Source organism: Anomaloglossus baeobatrachus, chromosome 6, assembly GCF_048569485.1.
Source record: "Anomaloglossus baeobatrachus isolate aAnoBae1 chromosome 6, aAnoBae1.hap1, whole genome shotgun sequence".
In the NCBI taxonomy this organism is placed as follows: Eukaryota; Metazoa; Chordata; class Amphibia; order Anura; family Aromobatidae; genus Anomaloglossus; species Anomaloglossus baeobatrachus.
Window position 1 is genome coordinate 44231052 of NC_134358.1, and position 15914 is coordinate 44246965.

The window sequence follows — 15914 nt, forward strand, 5'->3', positions numbered from 1 at the left end:
GTTCCGTATTGGGAGACCCAGCACCCTCCCTGTTTGCCTGTTGGCAATTTCCTTGTTCCGTGTGTTATCACCGGCTGTTGTCGTTGACAGAATCTCTGGTTGTTCCGGTTCTTGCTTTGTTTTACTTGTGGGTGGCTATTCTCCTTCAGCTTTTGCACTAAACTGGCTGAGTCTGCTCATCAGGGGGTGTATAAGCTCAGAGGGAGGAGCTACACTTTTAAGTGTAGTACTTTGTGTGTCCTCCGGAGGCAGAAGCTAAACACCCATGGTCTGGGTCTCCCAATACGGAACTATAAGAAAAAGAATTTACGGTAAGTAAACAAAATTCTCTTTTTTACTCCCTTTAGGGGGCTATATGGCTCAACAATCCGATCGCTCTGCCATATCTGCTGATCGCAGCTACACAGCTGTAAATAGCAGATACGCTCATTTTCTGCTTCACTCGGCTCCTGGTCGAGTGAAACCGAAAGTAATTCATGTGAGCTACAGCAGTCATCACATGACCCTCTGCTACTATAACAACCACCGGAAGTCACGTGATCACGTCACATGACTTACGGTACCGGCTGGTGAGTAAATGTTTACCGCCGATGCTGTTAAAATGGCGCTGTCACATATTGACAGCGCCATTTAAGGGGTTAAACGGCACGAGCAGATAACGATTCTGCTCGTGCCTAGCAGGCACACATCTCAGCTGTGAAAATCAGCTGAGATGTGCGCTGATCGCTGCAAGCTGCCGGCGGCAGACCGCGGGCAGTAACACTAGGATGTAATATTACTGCCCGCGGTCGTTAAGGGGTTAAAACACCTAACGGTTGCCGTCTTCCCTAGTCTGCACCGCCGCTGCAGTTTTCTTCTGGCCCATGTTCCAACTCTTCAGCTTTGCCGGCGCGCACTATATGGGGCATTATAACTTCCATCGCTGTAAGTCTGAGACTCGGCACAAAGCTCCATAGCTTTACATTGAGAGCGCAACTTCTGCTCTACACATTAACCCCTGTGTAAGCGGCTAATCTCAGTTTAGGTCACATTGGCAAGAAGAGGACTGGAGTGGTACTAGAAATCCGGTAAGGATTTTAATACAATTGCACTACATTTATATTTAGGTGAGATTTTGAACATTTTTACTGAGAATTTGTCTTTAACCCCTTCAGCCCCGGTGCACTTTGCGTTTTTGTTTTTTGCTCCCCTTCTTCCGAGAGCCGTAACTTTTTTTTATTTTTCCGTCAATCTTTCCATATGAGGGCTTGTTTTTTGCGGGACGAGTTGTACTTTTAAATGAAACCATAAGTTTTACCATGCGGTGTACTGGAAAACAGCAAAAAAATTCCAAGTGTGGAAAAACTGCAAAAAAAGTGTGATGGCACAATAGTTTTTGGGATGTTTTATTCACGGTGTTCACTATATGGTAAAACTGATGTGTGGGTGTGATGCCTGAGGTCGGTGCACGTTTGTAGACACCAAACATGTATAGGTTTACTTGTATCTAAGGGGTTAAAAAAAAAATCACAAGCTTGTCCAATAAAAGTGGCGCACGTTTTGCGCCATTTTCCGAAACACGTAGCGTTCTCATTTTTCTATGGCTCAGTGACTGCTTATTTTTTTTTGCGTCTCGGGCTGACGTTACTAATGGTACCATTTTTGCGCAGATGCTACGTTTTGATCGCCTGTTATTGCATTTTGCGTAAAACTTACAGCGACCAAAAAACGTAATTTGGGCGTTTGGAATTTTTTTCCCACTACGCCGTTTACCAATCAGATTAATTGATTTTATATTTTGAGCGGGCATTTCTGAACGCGGCGATACCAAATATATGTATATTTATTTATTTTTTAACCCTTTAATTTTCAATGGGGGGAAAGGGGGGTGATTTGAACTTTTTAGGTTTTGGTTTTTTTTTATTTCATATATATATATATATATATATATATATATATATATATATATATATATATATATATATATATATATATATATATATATATATATATATATATATATATATAATTTTACTAGTCCCCCTAGGGGGCTATAGCGATCAGCAATCCGATCGCTCTTATCTATCTGCTGATCACAGCTATACAGCTGTAAACAGCAGATTCAGTCACTTCCTGTTTCTCTCTGCTCTTGGCCGAGGGAAAACGAAAGTGAAACTTTATAGCTGCAGGCGTCATCACATGACCCTGTGCTACGATGCCAACCACCGAAAGTCACGTGATGACTTCCGGTGGGGGCGGCGGTAAGTAAAAATCATGGCCGCGCGCATATAGATCTCGCTGCCAGACTTTGGCGGCGAGATTTAAGGGGTTAAATGTTGCGAGTGGAAGCGATTCCACTCGCAACATGCAGGCACACATGTCAGCTGTTGAAAACAGCTGATATGTGTGCTGGCCGCCGCCACCTGCCCGCGGCAGGGGGCAGGGCTTAACGGTACACGCTCCATGACGGATATATCCGTCCATAGTCGTGAAGGGGTTAAAGGGAACCAAGCATCAGGATTTTCATGTATAAGGTGCAGCCAGTGCAGCACAGGCACTATCAGGCACAGTGTGTACATACCATCAGGGGGCAGCTCAGGTGTTTAGGCAGCGAAATCCAACTTTATAAAGTTTGAAAATTTGTGCACTTCTTGAGTGACGTGTGCACCTATCTGCTAATGTCCGGGCTAGTTATGCACGTGTATCCCCGCCCCCCCCTCCCCCCCCCCCCTCCACCCGCTGCCTGTTCCTCCCTCTCTCTGGTTATTTGCAAATTTCTCTCTTAAACATGGCGCCGGAGTTGGCACCTGCGCATAGCGCTTATCTCCGGCGCCATGTTTCTGAAGCCCGCAGTACTTAGTATTTTGCAGGAGAGGGCGGCGCATGCGCTCTCTCTTCTTCAGACCCCGTTGTGACCGCGGGAGCGCGCGTGGTCACAACAGGACTGCAGAACAGCTGATGGGAGGACGCGATTACCTTCTCCTCCTCCAAACATACCTGCGGGACAGTGAGAAGAATCCTGCTGTCGGCTTTTTCCTGTGGCGTACCTGTGTCCTAGGTGGCTGCTGTGCTGGCACGGTGTCGTAGCTGCAGGTAATCGCGTCCTCCCATCAGCTGTTCTGCAGTGACCACGCGCGCTCCCGCGGTCACAACGGGATCTGAAGAAGCGAGGGCGCATGCGCCGCCCTCTCCTGCAAAATACTAAGTACTGCGGGCTTCAGAAACATGACGCCGGAGATAAGCGCTATGCGCAGGTGCCAACTGGGGGGGGGGGGAATACACGTGCATAACCCGCCCGGACATTAGCAGAGAGGTGCACACGTCAATCAAAAAGTGCTTGATTTTTCAAACTTTATATAGTTGGATTTCACAGCCTAAACACCCGAGCTGCCCCCTGATGGTATGTACACAATGTGCCTGATAGTGCCAGTACTGCACTGTGGCTGCACCTTATACATGGAAAATCCTGATGTTTGGTTCCCTTTAAATGCCGTACATTAAGTCTTTTTAATAGCATGGTTGTAATTAAAGGGGCTTTCCACTACTTGGACAACCTCTTCTCATTCCCCTTGTTCGCTGTAGAAAAATAAATAAGCCTATACTCTCCTCCGGTTCCAGCGATGTCTGAAGCCACGATCCTGGGGCCTATGTGACATTCTTATGGCACGCGGCCCCGCAACCAATCAGTGCGTGTCCTAGCAATGTCACTTGGAATGTGACTGCAGACATCGCTGGAAACGTGGCCACACCAGAGGTGAGTATAGGCTTATTTATTTTTAATAAGGGGAATGAGTAGGGGTTGTAAAAGTAGTGGACATCCCCCTTTAATTCCACCATACAGTTCCTCTATATGTCTAATAGTGCCTTATTTTTGCAGAGTTAAAGGGGTTGTCTACTACTTTAATAGGGCATTAATATCTTAAGGAGATTAGCGGAGAACTCCTTTAAGTTACATTCTCTGTCTTGTGGTTTTCCGGCAGGGACGGGAGGATGTTGGCAGCCGGAGGAAAGTCCAACAACCTGCATGTGTGGTGTTTGAGCTCCAAGCAGCTGTTCAGAATCATCCAGATGCCCAGTACGGTGCGCAGCGTGCGCCAGCTGGAGTTTTTACCTGATAACTTTGATGGTGGCTCCAGCCAGGTCAGTGACGCTCCTTCTTCCTTTTTTTTTTTTTTTTTTTTTTTTTTTTTTTTTTTTTGTCCGTTATCACATCTTTTTCCCTCCTTTACCGAAAAAGATGTGATAGCGGACATAAAAGAAAAAAAAAAAGGTTTTGGTTAAAAATAAAAAAAAAGTTTTTTGTTTTGGTTTTTTTTTATATCTGGTTTTCATTTTCAGTTTTATAATTTATCTTGTATTGAGATGTTTTCCTTTTTAATCTTTTTAAATTGTATTTTCTAGGTTTTAGGGGTCCTCAGTCAAGATGGGCTAATGAGATTCATCAATATCCAGACGTGTAAACTCGTGTTCGACATTGGAAGCCACGATGACGGCATCGTGACAGCGTCTGTCAGTCCAAATGGCAGATACATCGCCGGCATCATGGAAAACGGCAGCATAAACCTTTACAGCGTCCAAGCTTTGACCAAAGAAATCAATAAGGTAGGACCTAGATCCTTCTGATAAACGCATGTGTCCTAGTGTCCGGTTACTAATCTCGGTGCTCTGTTCTTTGTTTCAGCCGCCTCCACCGCTAGTGAAAGTCGTGGATTTAACAAAAGACTCTACAGGTAATAAATCTGCAATAACGAACGAGAAAGTGAACGTCTCGGCTGCTCGGCCCTGCCGCCCTTGGAAGTCCAAACAAGAAGTGGTGAAGACTAAATATCTGCAGCCCGAAGAATATAACACGTCTGATAACAAAGAGGTGCGCTGTTCTAGGAAATGTTGCTTGATCTAGATTTCCTTGCAGAAATATTTTCTGTTTTTTTTCTTTCCAACCAAAAGAAGAGTAAACTAGATGTAGAGTAAAAAAAATCCTCTGCCTCCAAAAAAAAAAAAAAAAACAAGCCCTCACACAGCTCCCTCAACAGGAAAAACGTTAACTTTACTGGTCTCAGAAAATAACAAACCAGTAGAGGCGTTCAGCAAAAAGATGCAATATGCCGGAAACAAAAAGTCCGCAAAAGACAAACTGTGCAGACATTGTAGTGAAACCCAAATGCAAAATTGTATTATTATACAGTGCCTTGCGAAAGTATTCAGCTCCCTTGAATTTTTCAACCTTTTCCCACATTTCAGGCTTCAAACATACAGATAAAAAATGTTAAATTAATGATGAAGAATCAACAAGTGGGACACAATTGTGAAGTTGAACCAAATTTATTATTTGCTAAACATTTTTAAAAAATAATAAACTGAAAATTGGGGCGTGCAATATTATTCATCCCCTGTAAGTTAATACTTTGTAGCGCCCCCTTTTGCTGCGATTACAGCTGCAGTCTCTTGGAGTATGTGTCTATCAGTTTTGCACATGGAGAGACTGAAATTCTCGCCCATTCTTCCTTTGTAAACAGCTGGAGCTGAGTGAGGTTGGATGGAGGCGTTTGTGAACAGCAGTTTTCAGCTCTTTCCACAGATTCTCGATTGGGTTCAGGTCTGGACTGTGACTTGGCCATTCTAACACCTGGATACGTTTATTTGTGAACTATTCCATTGTAGATTTTGCTTTATGTTTGGGGTCATTGTCTTGTTGGAAGACAAATCTCTGTCCCAGTCTCAGGTCTTTCTTTGTCGCTCCATTGGGAGACCCAGACAATTGGGTGTATAGGCTATGCCTCCGGAGGCCGCACAAAGTATTACACTTAAAAGTGTAAAGCCCCTCCCCTTCTGCCTATACACCCCCCGTGCTCCCACGGGCTCCTCAGTTTTTTGCTTTGTGCGAAGGAGGTCAGACATGCACGCACAGCTCCACAGATTGGTCAGCAGCAGCTGCTGACTATGTCGGATGGAAGAAAAGTGGGCCCATATAGGGCCCCCAGCATGCTCCCTTCTCACCCCACTCTTGTCGGCGGTGTTGTAAGGTTGAGGTATCCATTGCGGGTACGGAGGCTGGAGCCCACATGCTGTTTTCCTTCCCCATCCCCCTCAGGGCTCTGGTGGAAGTGGGATCCTATCGGTCTCCAGGCACTGAGACCGGGCTTCATCCACAACTCCTGGGAGCCTGATGGATAGGAGCCGGGTATCGTTCAGGGACATGGCCCTGCTACTTGGAGGTACTCTGTGTCCCCGTGGGGACCGAGCACAGCAACACTCCAGCATTGCTGGGTGTGCTAGTGCACCGGGGACCGCGGCGCTGACCGGGTTAATGTGCCATTACACACTCAGCATCGCTGAGTGTGTTTATGTAGGGAGACTACCGCGCTGACCGCCGCCGCCATGTTTAACACTGAGGCGCGGCTGGGACTTGTAGTGCGCCGGGGACTTCCACGCGGCCGCGCTTTTACGGCGGCCGCGTTTATTACTCGAGTCCCCGGCTTTTTGCGGCCTAGTCTTTCTTCCTCCCGCCCACAGCCCTGACAAGCAGGGCAAGGGCGGGAAGCTGCACAGGACGAGCAGCACTGAGGGCTGGAGCATGCTTTGCATACTCCACCCCCCTCACTGTGCACAGTGCGGGCACCAGTTCCCGCACTTTCTGGGTCACGCCCATGGCTCCCTCCTCTCCTCAGGACATTCCTGTCAGCTCCTTGAACGCTGCAGAGGGGGACAAATTCTGACAGACCCAGGCAGGGACCTTGGTGGCCTCACAACCGCTTTAAGCGGGGGGCATGCAGCATCTGTGGTGCTAGCCACATTTCTGCAGGAGTGTAATTTTAAATTATATGTTTATAAGATATACTTTACACTTTATGGTGCACAGTTGATTCTGGATATATATATTGTGTTGCTCAGGGAAGACAACAGCATGGCGCCCATAAAAGGCAGGAGTGCCAAACACAGGCTTACTATGCTGCCTGCGCCGCATGTACGAACCCGCTACCGGCAGGATCCACTGAGCAATCCAGACCGGTATCTCAGCACAGGGGCACTGTTGAATCATTGCTCCCTGGCCCCCCTCAGTTGGACCAGCAAGGTCCCCCGGGGTGTCTCATAGATCCCAGAGTGAGGTCTCTGATACAGACCCCAGCCCCTGACCGACTAAGCGAGCTCGCTGGGAAATCCCCTCGACATCTTCATATTGGTCAGGGTCTCAGCGGGGGAACCTCTGGTTGATGAAGCGGAGACAGTTGATCAGGATTCTGATCCTGAGGCCGCTCTCAATCTTGATACGCCTGACGGGGACGCCATAGTGAACGATCTTATTGCGTCCATCAATCAAATGCTGGATATTTCTCCCTCAGTTCCTCCAGTGGAGGAGTCAGCTTCTCAGCAGGAGAAATTCCGTTTCAGGTTTCCCAAGCGTACACTGAGCATGTTTCTGGACCACTCTGATTTCAGAGAGGCAGTCCAGAATCACCGTGCCTGTCCTGATAAGCGTTTTTTTTTTTTTTTTTCTAAGCGCCTTAAGGATACACGTTATCCTGTTCCCCTGACGTGGTCAAAGGTTGGACTCAGTGTCCCAAGGTGGATCCTAGCCTGGCGGCTAGATCCATACTTGCAGTGGAAGATGGGGCTTCACTCAAAGATGCCACTCACAGGCAGATGGAGCTCTGGTTGAAATCCAGCTATGAAGCTATCGGCGCTTCTTTTGCCCCAGCATTTGCAGCCGTATGGGTGCTACAAGCTATCAGCAGGTCAAGCGCAAATTGACGCAGCCACACAGACGTCGGCATTTGCGTCTTACGCTATTAATGCTGTCCTGGTCTCTGCGACCCGTACGGCGGTTGCATCCGCCAATTCGGTGGTACTCCACAGGGCCTTGTGGCTACGGAAATGGAAGGCAGATTCTGCTTCCAAAAAAGCGCTTAACCAGTTTGCCAATTTCTGGCGACCGATTGTTTGGCGAACGTTTGGATGAAATCGTCAAACAATCCAAGGGAAAGGATACATCCTTACCCCAGCCCAAACCGAACATACCCCAACAGAGGAAGGGGCAGTCGAGGTTTCGGTCCTTTCGGGGCGCGGGCAGGTCCCAATTCTCCTCGTCCAAAAGGCCTCAGAAAGATCAAGGGCACTCCGATTCATGGCGGTCTAAGTCACGTCCTGAAAGACCACCGGAGGTGCCGCTACCAAAGCGGCTTCTTCATGGCTTTCGGTCTCCTCAATCCGCATCCTCGGTCGGTGGCAGGCTCTCCCGCTTTTGCGACACCTGGCTGCCAAGGGTAAAAGACCGTTGGGCGAGAGACATTCTGTCTCACGGTTACAAGTTAGAGTTCGCCTCTCGTCCCCCGACTCGATTCTTCAGGTCATCCCCGCCTCCCGAGCGAGCCAAGGCTCTTCTGCAGGCGCTGGGCACTCTGAGGGCAGAAGGAGTGGTGGTCCCTGTTCCTCTTCAGCAACAGGGTCAAGGTTTTTTCCCCAACCTGTTTGTGGTTACAAAGAAGGACGGGTCTTTCCGTCCTGTCCTGGACCCGTAACTGCTCAACAAACACGTAAAGACCAGGTGGTTCCGGATGGAATCCCTCCGCTCCGTCATCGCCTCAATGTCCCCAGGAGATTTCCTTGCATCGATCGATATCGAAGATACTTATCTCCACGTACCGGTTGCTCCAGAGCACCAACGCTTCTTGCGCTTCACCATAGGAGACGAACACCTGCAGTTCGTGGCACTGCAGTTCGGCCTGGCTACAGCCCCACGGGTTTTCACCAAGGTTAGGGCTCCCGTAGTAGCGGTCCTCCACTCTCAGGGTCACTCGGTGATCCCTTACTTGGACGATCTGCTGATCAAGGCACCCTCTCAAGAGGCATGCCAACACAGCCCCGACGCTTCTCTGGAGGCTCTCCAGAGTTTCGGGTGGATCATCAATTTTCCAAAGTCAAATCTGACACCAGCCCAATCGCTGACATATCTTGGCATGGAGTTTCATACCCTATCAGCGATAGTGAAGCTTCCGCTGATCAAGCAGCGTTCACTACAGAAAGGGGTGCAATCTCTCCTTCAAGGTCAGGCACACACCTTGAGGGGCCTCATGCACTTCCTGGGGAAGATGGTGGCAGCAATGGAGGCAGTCCCTTTCGCGCAGTTTCACCTGCGTCCTCTTCATTGGGACATCCTAACCAAAGCTTCCCTTCGGGGGTGGCTTTCTTCCCACTTCTTTATCGCATGGGAAATCCTTCCTACCCCCATCCTGGGAGGTGGTCACGACGGACGCGAGTCTGTCAGGGTGAGGAGCAGTCTTTCTCCGCCACAGGGCTCAGGGTACGTGGACTCAGCAAGAGTCCTCGCTTCAGATCAATGTTCTGGAGATGAGGGCAGTGTATCTTGCCCTAAAAGTGTTCCAGCAGTGGCTGGAAGGCAAGCAGATCCGAATTCAGTCGGACAACTCCACAGTGGTGACTTACATCAACCACCAAGGCGGAACACGCAGTCGGCAAGCCTTCCAGGAAGTCCGGCGGATTTTGATGTGGGTGGAAGCCACTGCCTCCACCATCTCCGCAGTTCACATCCCGGGCGTGGAAAACTGGGAAGCAGACTTTCTCAGTCGCCAGGGCATGGACGCAGGGGAATGGTCCCTTCACCCGGACGTGTTTCAGGAGATCTGTTGCCGCTGGGGGAGGCCGGAAGTCGACCTAATGGCGTCCTGGCACAACAACAAGGTCACGGCATTCATGGCACGATCTCACGATCACAGAGCTCTGGTGGCAGACGCCTTAGTTCGGGATTGGTCGCAGTTTCAACTCTCTTATGTGTTTCCTCCGCTGGCACTGTTGCCCAGAGTGTTACGCACGATCAGGGCCGACTGCCGCCGCGCCATCCTCGTCACTCCAGACTGGCCGAGGAGGTCGTGGTACCCGGATCTGTGGCATCTCACGGTCGGCCAAACGTGGGCACTACCAGACCGACCAGACTTGCTGTCTCAAGGGCCGTTTTTCCATTTGAATTCTGCGGCCCTCAACCTGACACTGTGGCCATTGAGTCCTGGATCTTAGCGTCTTCAGGATTATCTCAAGAGGTCATTGCCACTATGAGACAGGTTAGGAAACCAACGTCCGCCAAGATCTACCACAGGACGTGGAAAATTTTCCTGTCATGATGCTCTGCTGGGGGTTTTTCTCCCTGGCCTTTGGCCTTGCCCACTTTTCTGTCCTTCCTTCAATCTGGACTGGAAAAGGGTTTGTCGCTCGGCTCCCTTAAGGGACAAGTCTCAGCGTTCTCTGTGTTGTTTCCAGAAGCGCCTAGCCAGACTTCCACAGGTACGCACGTTCCTGCAGGGGGTTCGTCACATCGTTCCTCCTTACAAGCGGCCGTTAGAACCCTGGGATCTGAACAGGGTGCTGATGGTTCTTCAGAAACCACCATTCGATCCATTAAGGGATATTTCTCTCACGCCTTTCGCAGAAAGTGGTTTTCCTAGTAGCAGTCACTTCACTTCGGAGAGTGTCTGAGCTAGCAGCGTTGTCGTGCAAAGCCCCTTTCCTGGTGTTCACCAGGACAAGGTGGTTCTGCGTCCGGTTCCGGATCATCCAGTTCACCAATGTGAAAAGGATCTGCACTTGTTAGATCTGGTGAGAGCACTCAGACTCTACATTTCTCGTACGGCGCCCCTGCGCCGCTCGGATGCACTCTTTGTCCTTGTCGCTGGCCAGCGTAAAGGGTCACAGGCTTCCAAATCAACCCTGGCTCGGTGGATCAAGGAACCAATTCTCAAAGCTTACCGTTCTGCTGGGCTTCCGGTTCCCTCAGGGCTCTAGGCCCATTCTACCAGAGCCGGGGGCGCGTCCTGGGCTTTGAGGCACCAGGCTACGGCTCAGCAGGTGTGTCAGGCGGCTACCTGGTCGAGCCTGCACACTTTCACGAAACACTATCAGGTGCATACCTATGCTTCGGCGGATGCCAGCCTAGGTAGATGAGTCCTTCAGGAGGCGGTTGCCCACCTGTAGGAAGGGGCCGTTTTTACGGCTCTATTATGAGGTATTATTTTACCCACCCAGGGACTGCTTTTGGACGTCCCAATTGTCTGGGTCTCCCAATGGAGCGACAAAGAAGAAGGGAATTTTGTTTACTTACCGTAAATTCCTTTTCTTCTAGCTCCAATTGGGAGACCCAGCACCCGCCCCTGTTTTTTTGTGTACACATGTTGTTCATGTTGACTGGTTTCAGTTCTCCGATATTCCTTCGGATTGAATTTACTTTAAACCAGTTTATAATTTTTTTTTCCTCCTTCTTGCTTTTGCACCAAAACTGAGGAGCCCGTGGGAGCACGGGGGGTGTATAGGCAGAAGGGGAGGGGCTTTACACTTTTAAGTGTAATACTTTGTGCGGCCTCCGGAGGCATAGCCTATACACCCAATTGTCTGGGTCTCCCAATTGGAGCTAGAAGAAAATGAATTTACGGTAAGTAAACAAAATTCCCTTCTTTGCAGACTCCAACAGGTTTTCTTCAAGAATGGTCCTGTATTTGGCGCCATCCATATTCCCATCAATTTTAACCATCTTCCCTGTTCCTGCTTAAGAAAATCAGGCCCAAACCATGATGCTGCCACCACCATGTTTGACAGTGAGGATGGTGGGTTCAGGGTGATAAGCTGTTTGCTTTTACGCCAAACATATCATTGGACATTATGCCCAAATAGTTCAATTTTGGTTTCATCTGACCAGAGCACCTTCTTCCACATGTTTGGTGTCTCCCAGGTGGCTTGTGGCAAACTGTAAACGACACTTTTCTTTTTCGTTCCTTTGGGAGACCCAGACCATGGGTGTTTAGCTTCTGCCTCCGGAGGACACACAAAGTACTACACTTAAAGTGTAGCTCCTCCCTCTGAGCTTATACACCCCCTGGTGAGCCAGTCCCAGCCAGTTTACCGCTTTGTGTTCAGGAGGCATACATCCACACATGCATTCTCATATGATTTTTTTGCTTTTTGGAAAGAGATTGAAGAAATGCAGGTCCACGTCTGGACTCCCGGCATGTCCCTTCTCACCCCACTGTGTCGGCGGTGTTGTAAAGTTGATTTTCAAGGCTGGAGCCTTACATGCCGTGCTCCTTCACCATCCCTCCTGGGCTGTGGCTTGAAGTGGGAGCCAGCACGGTCTCCATGCCTGGCAGGAGACCGGTCTCCATCCACAGCCCCTTGAGGATTCTGTTGGACCGGAGCACTCATCCCTAGGGACCTAGCCCTGCGTCTCAGCAGCTAAGTACCTGAGACGTTTATGTGTTGGGGGTCCCGGTTCTTTATTGTATGGGGAGAGTATGTTAAATGTATTTATTTTGACATTTCCGGCGGGTTCTCTAGCTTTCGCCCGAGAACCGCGCCGATGGTGCCTGTGCGTCGGCCTCGCCGCTTAAATTTAGGTCCCGGCTTTGCCGGAGGCCTACTTTCTGTTAACTTCCCTCGCATGTCACTCATGCAAGAGGGACAGGCACGGCTCCTCCCGGCGGCCGTTCTGCACAGGGGAGGGACACTCCCCACTGCTGGGGCGTGTCTCCTCTTCTGCAGGTCTATGGCCCTCCAGTTCCCGCTCCCCTACAGGAACGCCCCCTAGTCCCGCCCTCTCTCTTCGCTCCGGCGGCCATTTCTCAGGCAGAGTTCACTCTGCGCTGGGCCTTTCTGCACTCTGCATCCCTGCTGAGGTGCTGTGCATTGGGGGTCCGGGCTTCGGGATCTGGAGGGCACACAACACCGCTTCCAGCGGTCTGGTAAGCCACAGCCGGTCTCCGGTTGTGCACCTCTGTATATTCTCCCTGGGCTTCATTCTCTTGCAAAGCCCCCACTCCAGCAGCATGTCTCACACAAGGAGCAAGGCTCCAAAGCTTTATTCTGTATGCACTGCATGTAAGCTCCTGCTACCTGAGCCGAGCACCTGACCACATTGTGATGTTTGCTCTAACTTGGCGGTGCCACAGCCTGGAGTCTCACCCCCAGTGGTCTCTCAGGCTGCTTCTGCACCTGTGGCTGAACCCCCGGCCTGGGTAGAGTCCTTTTCTAGGTCCATATCCCAGTCATTTGCTGAGTCCATGGGGCTTTCTCTATCGTTTCATTGGGGGACACAGGACCATGGGTTATGCTGCTGTCACTAGGAGGCTGACACTAAGTAAACAGAAAAAGTTAGCTCCTCCCCAGCAGTATAACCCCTGAGCCGGAGGCGGGCTCAATCAGTTTTTTGCTTAGTGTCGTAGGAGGCTGATGTGGGCCGACTGGGCCCCCTTCAGCCACTTGTTTTTTTGCGTATATTTTTTCTTTTTTCTCTCGGCGACGCTCGTCGCTCTCATCTGTTGGATTTCTCTTTTTCTGCAGGTATCGTTTTCTCTACCTCAGCTCTCGCAGCCCGTGTGGGTACCACTCCCCTGGGTCGCAGAAGCTTGATTCGTCGGGCCCTCTCCCCCGTCCAATTCCACGGTACCACTCCCGGGTTGGCACGCGGGGCTAATCCTTCCTGGGCACCCCCTATTCACCCTGCGGTATCACTCCAAAGGGTGCAAGGGGCATACAGCAGGGACTGGACCTCGCAGCGCGTCTGGATGATATCGGGCCCGCAGCGCTGCCTCACTACAGGGGGCTCCCTGCCCCCACCAGCGTCCATCTCCCTGCCTGTCTGCCTGCCTCATTCTCTTCTGCGGCCCGCAGCCAGCCCTCCGGTGTGCGGAGCGGACACAGGTGCAGAGCTCCACGCCTGCACACTGCCAGATGCGGCGCCGCCGACCAGGTAGGACACTCACCCTCCCTTCTCCCGGGCGGCTACAAGATATAGGCCCCGGTCTGGGCCTACTCACCGAGCACCCCGGCCTCGCCCCCACCCGGCGCTGGAGTCCACACAGGCAGGGCTCGGCCGGTGCCCGGACATCGCTGCCGCGCCGCCGCTCCCGCAGGTAGGACCCCCGGTCTCTACCTTCCCCTGCGCCGGCGGTTTCAAATTTAGGCCCCGGTCCGGGCCTACTCACCGGGCGCCCCGGCCGCGTCCCCATCCGGCGATGGAGTCCTTCTCCGCGCCTGCGGTGCTCGTCGCTGCCGTGCCGCCGCTCCTGCGGGTGGATCCGCCGGTCTCTGTTTTCCCCTGCGCCGGCTGCCTCAAAATTTAGGCCCCGGCTTCGGCCCTGTCTCCGGCGTCCCAGGCCCGCCCCCCGCCGCATCGCTATTGGCCGCCGGCCGCTCCGTCTCCGCCCTCCGCTCAGCCCCAGGCATCACAGTGGGGGCGGTGGTGGCGTTTTCCCGCTCTCCTGGGCCCACCTCCAGCCTCCTCAGCGTTCATTAAAAAAAAAAAAAAAAAAGGTGATTATGGCAGACTCCTGGTATGCGGTTTACTGACGCTGCAGCAGCCCGTATATCAGGGGAAGATAAACCCTAGTTTTCCATGATGATTAAATACAGTGGGGTTTTTTATCAGGGCTTGCGTTTTGTACATTATACATTAACCTCTTCAGGTACTTTTTTCGGGTTTTTTGCATCAGGACACATCCCAATAGGGTTAGTCTAAGAGCTCTCAGAGCTGAGTTTTTTAATTATTTGGGACCGGTAGCTCAAGTTTGCGGTTCCCTTAATGGTAATTTCCCGCACATAATGGCAGATTAGTGTTGACAGCTACCGCAGCCCCTGGCACCGCACGCCCCTGTGTCTCGCCCCTGCCGGCTGGTTAACGCCCTGTCTCAGGCCATATATTCCCTCGCTGACGTCCCTCGGGTTCGTGCGCATGCGCTGCGTCCCCCGCCGACGCTTGGTCATACCATCCACAAAACGGCGCCATTCCCTCGGGGAGACAAGTCCCGTACCAGGGACCTTTTTCCTAGGCTGGAAGCGGACCTGCCAGGTCTCGTCTTTCGTGGCCCCCCAGTTTTCCACCTTATTCCCCAGGTCCAGACTGCCCTTCCTACGGTAGTCTTACGACCTCTCGGGTGTTGGCCCAGGCTTTCCATCTCCGCTGGACTCCGAGCAGGACCTAGATGTTTTGGCGCAGGACGCATTAGCATGCTAGAAACGGTGAGTCAAGCCGTAAGGCTACGGACAGCCCCTCTTCTCTCCGTGCACCCAGGTCTCCTTTAGGGCGTTGGGAGCAGACCCTTGATGTGCTCGGGGGACATCCAGAGTTCGCCGAGTTACCGCGTGTTCACGGACAACTACCAGACACGACGTTTGCCTGCGGTAAGCCATGTCATTGTCTTTTTTCCCTTCTCCAAAGGGGTTTTCGGAAAGTATGGCCAGGCTACACTGGAGTCTTGGATTGATTACAGACATCTACCAGACACGCCGTTTACCACCGGTAAGTCGTGTGTTTTTGGCATTATCATTCCCCCGAAGGGCTCTGGAGAGAGGGGGCAGTCACCTTGCAGAGACGAAGACGGCAGGCCCCTTCGGTTTCAGTGGAATACAGTTCGCCGTGTGACTGTGTTAGCACGGATAATCCCAGGCCTCGATTTCTACCAATGGTAAGTCCTTTTATTGTCATTACCCCTTATAGAAAGGGGCTCCAAAAGGAAGGGGCACCCCACCCGGTGGTCGACCCGCCTGTGTTCCTCCGGGTTTCTCGTCCCGAACGTGGCGTCCCTCAGAGAATCAGCGGACTCCATACGCAGCGGACCAAGTTCCACCTATCCCGTCCCAGGTCTGGTTATCATCTTCAGTGAGTACCCTCTCTTCACATACCTGGGGCCTGCCTACTGCTCGGCCTGAGCCTCTACCATCAGTGTGTCCACCTGTCGAGACCTCTGACTCGGGATCAGGAACGCAGATTTGACATCTAGGAGGTCACTGACTTCCCTTCCGACTTTAGGGAACGCCACTCTGAAGATAGGCGAGTCCAGTGGCCCCCCTTGGCTACATCAGAGTAGAGTACTTCTCTACCCTAGACTACGTAAGGGAAGGATTCATCCTTTTCCCTGCATCGACCCAGATGCATCAGGATC

The 15914-nt window shown here is 51.4% G+C and overlaps 1 protein-coding gene across 1 annotated transcript in view; it reads left to right on the forward strand.

Annotated features, from left to right (window-relative positions):
• The window catches only part of TBC1D31 (TBC1 domain family member 31), a 217251-nt gene that overhangs the window by 78136 nt on the left and 123201 nt on the right, over positions 1 to 15914 (forward strand). The window contains exons 7-9 of the mRNA XM_075316197.1: positions 3960 to 4119; positions 4381 to 4581; positions 4661 to 4846. Of these exons, the coding sequence (XP_075172312.1) occupies positions 3960 to 4119; positions 4381 to 4581; positions 4661 to 4846 (547 nt within the window). The remainder of the gene's footprint in view (positions 1 to 3959; positions 4120 to 4380; positions 4582 to 4660; positions 4847 to 15914) is intronic.